Source organism: Bombyx mandarina, chromosome 12, assembly GCF_030267445.1.
Source record: "Bombyx mandarina strain Sakado chromosome 12, ASM3026744v2".
In the NCBI taxonomy this organism is placed as follows: domain Eukaryota; kingdom Metazoa; phylum Arthropoda; class Insecta; order Lepidoptera; family Bombycidae; genus Bombyx; species Bombyx mandarina.
In genome coordinates, this window is record NC_143219.1 from 1188448 (window position 1) to 1197650 (window position 9203).

At 40.0% G+C, this 9203-nt stretch overlaps 1 protein-coding gene across 1 annotated transcript; it reads left to right on the forward strand.

Moving 5' to 3' along the window:
- The first annotated feature begins 3414 nt into the window (after nt 1-3414).
- LOC114243663 (uncharacterized) lies at nt 3415-6135 on the forward strand. The gene has a single exon (XM_089731803.1). The coding sequence runs from the start codon at nt 3965-3967 to the stop codon at nt 5930-5932; it is 1968 nt and encodes a 655-aa protein (XP_089587929.1). The 5' UTR covers nt 3415-3964; the 3' UTR covers nt 5933-6135.
- The last annotated feature ends 3068 nt before the right edge of the window (nt 6136-9203 follow it).

Sequence of the window (9203 nt, forward strand, 5' to 3'; positions counted from 1 at the left end):
CTTTCTACACGGTTTTAATCGTGAAAAAAAAAACAAATATAAATCCTGAAGGAGCAATTAATTGGTATACAGTTTAATTAAAAAAAAATAAAAATAAATAAATGAAGTAATGTGCATTAGCGTTAAGTTAGACCAAATACATTTTTTCCATCCTCCTACTTATCGTTATGAAGGTATAAAAAAGATAGGGAGTTCACATAGGTAATATAAACAAATAAGTAAATATGTTCATTATTTGTCTTTCAAGAGATAATATAGGTATACATTATAATAACTTTTTTACACAGTCGAAATTATATTCCTAACATTAGTAAAATAACATTTTAATACGATAGGAAAAAATGTATTTGGTCTAACTTAACGCCAATGCACATTACTCCATTTATTTATTTTTAAATTTTTTTAATTAAACTGTGTACCAATTAATTGCTCCTTCAGGATTTATATTTGTTTTTTTTTCACGATTAAAACCGTGTAGAAAGTTTAGGCATTATAGTTGACGCATGCGCAGTACACATATTTTGCATACATTTATTCAACTAATAAAAATAGTAAATTAAACAAAAAACGAGTAATTTCGAAAGAGAACAAACATGTTTTATATAAGAACAATCGAAAATGTATATTTACGAGTCATTAAGGATGAAAAAGTATTAAAAATTGCATTAGAGGGGCTAACTTGTAGGTATATTTTTAAATATTTTTTTTAAATGAATAAATGCAGAACAAACAATTATTAACAGTGAACAATCATGAACAAATGATGAACAAACGAATTAATAGAGAATAAGTATAAAATAGGAAAAAAAAAAATTTTTGAGGGGCTAACTTCATTCACCTACAAATTTGAGTTAACTTTTACGCTATCGAGAACGTTAAAAACTCGGACTAAGCACACATATGTCAAGATTGAACGGAGATTGTTGACGAGCCACCCACAAGATTTTGAAAAATCTATACAGTCGCTAAAGAGAACAAATAATTTACACGCACGAACGCGAGGCAATTGAAATTTTTTTAAAATCACATACTGCCATAGCGAGACTAACGAACAGTAATTCATTTTTATATATATATGTAGATAGATAGATTGAGGGCTTAGTGGTAGCCGGAGGTCTTTCCAGTTTCACAAGGACAGGTGGGCGAGCAATCGCGTATAATCCTCAGAAGTCGACGGTAATTAATGAAATTAATAAATGCGAGATTACATTGTAAAAGCAGTTCTTAAAGTATATATCAAGACGTGAAAGGCTATTTGGTTTAAGCGACATTTTTGAAACTTTACAGGAGAGCCATATATTGAAGTTCAATTAAATACATCGGACTGTTGATGCTGATACCAAATAAGACCCACCATTAATTACAAAGGTAAATGTCGCTTAAACCAAATAATCTTTCACCCCTCGATATAAAGCTAAGCAGTAGGTAATGAAATATTAAAAATGCATTGAGATTAGTAATACAACATACAAAGGACTACAGACGTCAAAAATCTTAAGTCACGTACAAAATTAATCTTGATCTTTCTCATGCGAATACAATAGTAGCTAACAACAATACATTAAAACTGTGATTGTTTGTATCACAGTATTAAATAGCTACTCTAATAACTTTGAGGTTTGTTGTCGGAATTTGTAAGAACTACTTTTGTTTGCTGGTGGTGGGACGACTTGTGAGTCCGCGCGGGTAGGTACCACCGCCCTGCCAATTTCTGCCGAGAAGCAGTAATGCGTTTCGGTTTGAAGGGTGGGGCAGCCGTTGTAATGTTAAACTGAGACTTTTTCAGGGTGAGTTACTATTTGCGTTGAGGATGTCTATGGGCTCCGGTAGCCACTTAACACCGAGTGAGGACCGTGAGCTCATTCCACCCCTCGAAGCACTTCGGTTCCCTCTGTATTTTGTGCCGTATGTTCCATGGGGAGTGCTCTGAGGAATTTTTTGAGATGATACCATCATCTAGTTTGTACTATCGCACCGTCCGCCACCGGAGTAGAGTTCATCCATACTACCTGGAGCCACTGCGTTCATCTACAGTGCGTTTCCAGACATTATTTTTGCTACGAATAATAAATAATAATAATAAATATTTACTAACAATCACGCCACGTTAACTGGTCCCGTGATAAGTTCGTAAAGAACTTGTGTTACAGGTACCAGATAGCGGATATAAATGTAAGATTTTTATTATACACATACATATATTTAATATACATCCATAACCCTGGAAAAGACATTTATATTTATCATACAAATATCTTCCCTTGGCGGGATTCGAACCCGCGACCCCCTTGTGTAGTGACCATGTCACTTACCACTACACCAGACGGCCGTTTCATCCGACTTTGGAATGAGTTCCCTTCTACGGTGTTTCCTGAGCGCTATGACATGTCCTTCTTGTAACGAGGCTTGTGGAGAGTATTAAACGGTAGGCAGCGTCCCTGGGATTTTCTGACGTCCATGAGCAACGGTAACCACTTACCATCAGGTGGGCCGTGTGCTCGTCTGACTGCATAGTCAATAAACAAAAGGACAATAAAAAAAGGTTATATTTATTAAAAAGTATGCAATCGTACATTTGACGTAAACATTCATACGATTTAAATGACCAGTAGTGGTAGTACTGAGAATCAAAATCGTTTTTCCCCATGGAAATTGTAAAGTATTCGAAGCGTCGGAAATTGTATGCAGTAAATTTTAAGTGAACGTTTCTCTCTCTCTCTCTCTCTCTTCCCAGCTATTTAGCCCACATGGTGGTCAGCTTTCCTGACTTTACTCCTCCACTTCGCTCTGTCTTCGACATCTTCGTCAGCAACATTGCATTCTCTCTTGTCCTTCAGCACTACGTCCCTCCACCTTGTCTTGGGTCCACCTCTAGGTCTCCGACCGGGGAGCTCGAGCAGTAGCGCCAAATTTCCGACGTAGTCAGGCGGCTTCCTTTTCACGTGACCATACCATCTCAGCCTACTCTCCTGCATCTTGTCGGCGATGTCCCGTACACCTAGACTTCCGCGCACGTACTCGTTGCGGATTTTATCGAGCCTAGTCACGCCGCACATCCACCTCAGCATCTTCATTTCAGCAACTTGAATGGTATGCACGTTCCTTTTGGTTGCCGCCCATGTTTCGCTGCCATACATAAGAACATTTCACTTAAATTTTAAGTGAACGTAAACAAATTAAAGCTTAACTCTGTTGACAGTTGGGGTGGATTAGCGGAAAAGCGGTGTTAAATGGCGCGCATCTGCACTACAAGAATTGTTTAATAAATTAAAATATTTAACTGTCGTATTTAAGCGAGTTTGTCGCGATTCACAAAACAAAAACACGTTTTTAATTGCGTAACGCAAATGTTATTTAGGTCACAAATTTATAGACAAAATGTTCAGATTATAATTGTAATGCAATAATGGTTTTTCCCTTCAGACGGAATGAAAGATCACTTGATTAGTACAATCCCCAGTGTTTAACTAATAACCGAAATTGTTTTAAATTCATAACGACCGTTGATAGAATGTATTCAGTCAAGGTCACAATGGAAAAATAAAGTGCCCGCAATTAATTTCACTACGACCTAAAAATGTGACATTGACTGCTGTGGGAACACCGGCCACTGTTTTGCATTCAAAGATATTTATTTACAAAGCAATCGAAACAATCACTATGATTACGCTGCGGACGTTTCGATTCCTGAGCAAAATTTTGCTACAAACTACTTATATTAGTCCACGAATAACGTGTTTTACAAAACTATCTGGACAATTAAACAATTGGGATCTTACGGCATGGCATAGTTTAGACGCACAGAAAAAAGATTTTCCGTTTCAGATAATAAAATGACAAACAATGGTCGGTGGTTGCGCAAGGTTTTCGCACGGGTTTGGTAGCGAGTGGGGCGGTATTTTATATAGGGGAGTGGTGCGCGCCCGCGGAGCTGCCGTCATGCCGCTGTGGGCGCCCTAGCGAGATGATGCTCCTCCTGCTCATCGCATGTGTCGCAGTTACAACTGCCGAAAACGCTACTAAAGATGCAACCGAACCACCTTCGACCACCACTAAAGAGATCCTGAAAGCTAGTGAAACAGCTGATGCGTCAAAAGTTGAAATAGTCAAGCAAATAAGGAGACTTAACGACGACGGGTCTTATACTATTGGATATGAGGCTGACGACGGTACGTTTAAGATTGAGAGTAGGGATGTGCGCGGTAATGTGAAGGGAACTTTTGGATATATCGACAAGGATGGTGAAATCAAACGGGTGACGTACTCGTCTTCTGGGGAAAGCACTCCGATTCCGGTGACAACAACCACGACGACTACGCAAAGCTCCCCAACGATGATAGTGAGAGTGAATAAAACTGTGTCGTCGACTACAAGGAGACCACTGGCCACTGTGGTGTATCCGACCAGGAGTAGCTTCACGACTAGAGGTACCGTAATTCAGTCTATACCGAGAAGGAGAGGCTCCAGTACGAGACCTCCAAACACAACCGAATCAACGACTGAGCAACAGAATCTCGAGGATACAACCAGCAGCATTTTGAATTTGTACAAACCGAAAGTCGAGGAGAACATTAGAACAAGAACACAAATATTGAAACCCATGTCAGATATACTTAAAGACGACCTGGTGACAAGGCAGACTACGACCAAACTGCCGCAAACCGTGAAGCCCGTTTATGAGCACGTAACCGAAAAGGCACCGGAGAGTGTACTGAAGATGAACACATTTCGAAGAGAGTTACCAAGTACGACTACTAACCCTCATATGATCAACCTTCAGCAGTCAGCTGGTGATGATTCCACTGATGAATACGGAAGTCAGCTGTCACTCGGAACTATACGTCCATTGTTTACGACGACCACTCCACGACCTCGATTGGTTCCTATTCAATCAATAGTGGCAGCAAGGCAAAGAATACAGCAACACTACCAGGATGCACCTCTGGATGACCAAGAAACAACGATAGAAGCAAGCACAGGCAGAGTCTTTGATAGTCAAGGTGTCGTGACTTCTAATCCGCTTCCAGTTGTTCATATACCAGCACAGAGAGAACCTGATGACCGCGCGTATCAGCAAACAGTCTATCGAAGACCGCCAGCAGTGCAGTTCCGCACTCGGGAATATTTGCGAGATAATCCCGGAGCTGCCGTACCTATAGGTAACCAGCGGCCCTTTCTCCACTACGAATACGAGAAAGTACTGGAGCCTCAATACGATAAGGAGCCCGTCCAGACTCTTCAGAAACCAGAACCGACCGCAGCGTCATATGACACTAGACCTGTGACGCGAATTGTTCCTATACCGGTTGACGAAAGAGGCGTTCCAATACCGGGGTATCAGGCAAGGGTCGCTAACGCGTATAGACCACAGCCAGCTCTCTTCCAGCCTCGGTATGAGTCCGTAGATGATATGCACAGTATATCAGCACCGGTTAGTACACGGGACTTAAGACGTTTACTGTACATTCTTATTCTGAGGCAGAACCGATTGCAGGCGCTTGTGGACCAAATGATGCCAGGATCTGCGTACCCAATGCCGATCTACAGAGATGATTATAGATACCAAAATCGTTACCAAGATGACGGATACGATTATAGATACGATCCAAAATATAGGAACGATTACATGCAGCCCATGTATGAAAATCAATATGAGAACCATCGGTACTTGCCTAGAAGGAGGATGTATCCGCGTCCTTATGACACTGCAGGTTCAGCCTCGAACCACATTGAGGATGTTCCAGAATTCCTGCCACCAGAAGTAAGAGAGGCATTGCTTCTGAAGATGTTGATTTTAGCTATTAGTCCGGATTTCGCGCCGACTCCTGTGCCGCCCACGGAATTGACCACTGCTGCTCCAATGAGAAAACAAGTGAGAAACGTTCAGATACTTGGAGAAGAGGGCCCTATGACTGATAAACAGAGACATTGAGGTATTATATTAATATTTATAAGATTGAATTTTTGTCCCAAAATTTTAATTGTATTTTAATCACTTTAGATATCTTTCGATGGAGGGACATGATTTGATGACATACTTTAATGAAGCATGGATAGGATTACATTAATTTTATACAATTTAGATAACTTATGATCAATACTCAAATGTTTCTTTTTGTAAATATTTTTTTATAAAACGCCAATGAAAGATTTTTCTACATTTTGCTTTTTATTTCGCTGTATATGGGACTTTTCGGGTAGGTATCAACAACTTAGCTTGACGCGCTGCGAGTCAGTGTCTCGTTTGTGTTTGAAGAATTCGACTTTGTGATGCCGCTTACCACTAGACGGGTCGTGAAATTAATCTACCCATCCAGTGCAAAAAAACTAACAATATTTTGCCCGTTTTTATTGAGAAACTAATTGTTATCATTAGATTTTCCTAAATAAAATGTATTGATACAAAATACTTAATAACTTGCTAAACTTAGCGGTTGGTTAAGTTGTCGTGTGTGTTATTGACCTCCTTGAGAATCCCTAAGGCAGGTCTTTATACTCATCTGCCTTCAGTGCATTTGTCAAAAAACCACACGATCAGTCCAAATTTTTCTTAACTGGTTCTAGGCCTAAACAGAATTGCGTCTAAAATGATTCGTTAGCATTTATAATTACAATATATTTCGAGCTGTGATACCCAAGGTTGGCCCGCAGCGTGGGTATTGTACGGTACAACAATGGGCAGCCTTCACGGACGCGATTCTTACACAAAACGATGTATAACGTAAATGATACAAGTTGCACCGTTAGAAACTACGTGAACACCGTAAGCTTTCATTGAACACACGAAGGACAGGTTTGCTTACGCGTGGAGTACTGTTATCACATCTCTCGGCCGAGGTTCCAATGGACCAGCTAGAAACGGGAAGCTATCATAGAACAAAATACATTTGATAGATACCTTTTTTTATTGCTTAGATTGGTGGAGGAACTCACCGCCCACCTGGTGTTAAGGGGTTACTGGAGCCAATAGACATCCACAACGTAAATGCGCCACCCACCTTGAGATACAAGTTCTAAGGTCTCACGTATAGTTACAACGGCTGCCCCACCCTTCAAACCGAAACGCATTACTGCTTCACGGCAGAAATAGGCAGGGTGGTGGTAGCCATCCGCGCGGACTTACAAGAGGTCCTACCACCAGTAATTACGCAAATTATAATTTTGCGGCGGGTTTCATTTTTATTACACGATGTTATTCCTTCACCGTGGAAGTCAATCGTGAACATTTGTTGAGTACGTATTTCATTAGAAAAATTGGTACCCGCCTGCGGGATTCGAACACCGGTGCATCGCTTCAACACGAATGCACCGGACGTGTTATCCGTTAGGCCACGACGACTACGAAACCTTTTTTTTTACCTTTTTTTTATTGCTTAGATTGGTGGACAAACTCACCGCCCGCCTGGTGTTAAGGGGTTACTGGAGCCCATAGACATCTACAACATAAATGCACCACCCACTTTGAGATATAAGTTCTAAGGTCTCAGTATAGTTACAACGGCTACCCCACCCTTCAGACCGAAATGCATTACTACTTCACGGCAGAAATAGGCGGGGTGGTGGTACCTACCCGTGCAGACTCACTAGAGGTTCTACCTGCAGTAATTACGCAAATTATAATTTTGCGGGCATGCAATGACTTGGGGTGGGGGTTTGTGAGCTCGTCCACCCATCTATGCATTAAAAAAAAAAACTTTACAGCGGCAACACTTCACGACTTAACGTTATTATTGAAGTTATATTCAATATAATTGACAGCTTATCTAATTCTTTTAGTTTCATAAAAAAATGTTAAACGTGAAATCAAAAATAGCTCTCATTAAAATATCTTTGTATCTCGAAAAGAAAAAAACAAACCATCAGATGTGACTTACGTAAAGATTTGACAATGCATAACAAAACAACGCATGCAACTGTGCACAGACGTTTTTCCCATACATTCACAGAACTGGGAACGCTTCCCACGGCCCACGACTATTCGATAGGAAAAAAATATACGTACATAAGTAAGTATTCGTCTTAGTTGTACAGAGTTGTGTAATTGTTGCCGTTTCGCAAATGATTTCAATGCGTCTACGTTGTTCGCCGATTTAAGTACATATATGAGATCGTCAGCGCCAACTGCAAAAGTCAGCGCAAAAGTGGCCAAACCCACAATTTTTATATTCAAACATATAATATGTATATTGGAATTAATTTAAAATATAATAAATTTCGGTGCAAAACCGGCCTATCCATAGTTTCACCCTTAAATAACAGATGGCTTTGTAAACATTATTTTTGCGCGTTTTGTTTTTTTGTCTACTCAAATATAAAATTCATGAAAACTTAAACTAATAAACTAATACTAACTATGGTAAGATTAGGCCACTTTTGCGCTGATGTCCTCATATGTATGTGTGTTACGCTGAAATTTTCCTTTGCTTCTCTCTAACTTTTAAACAATGTATCAGTTTAGTTAAAGAAAAATAAACAGGCTTAAATACCAAACTGAACTAACAATTAGGAATTGTGTTCTTTTTTTTTAATAATAAATATATTTAGAGTTAGTATTACTTTCATCTATTTTATACAGTTCATACTGGTTAAATTAGAGCAAGGTTGTAAAGGTAATGTATTGTCAACGGTCCTTGATGCGTGTGTAAATATTCAAGTTAATTAGACGTCTTAAAGTCGATGAGAATGACTATAATATTAAATAACTTTATAGCTGGGAACAAATTACGCGGGGTCTTCTTCTTCCTCTTATCAGCCCACAGACGTCCACTGCTGGACATAGGCCTCCCCCAAGCCTCGCCACAAAGACCGGTCCTGCGCTGTCCCAGCGGATCCCCGCGGACCTCAATAGATCGTCGGTCCATCTTGTGGGAGGCCTACCCACGCTACGGCTTTCGGTACGCGGTCGCCACTCAACAACTTTCTGGCCCCAACGGTCGTAGAGCGGATACGAGCAATGTGGGGTAATTCAGCTCCAATTAGGATTCCCTGTGTTATGGGTACTAGGGCCTGATATACATATTTATATGCGTTTAATATGTTCGTATGTATAGATAACTAGCGGACCGCTCCGGCTCCGCTCGGGTCAACAAAAATTTCAATGATATTTGACGTTGTTTTATTTATTTAAATAAAGGAACACTTATAACGGCATAACTATAATAACTAGTTAGACATATGCTGTCGCGACACTTTTCGTAAATAAT

What these genes read in the sequence shown, in the direction of transcription:
- LOC114243663 (XM_089731803.1), top strand. Translation starts at nt 3,965, where the DNA reads ATGATGCTCCTCCTGCTCATCGCATGTGTCGCAGTTACAACTGCCGAA.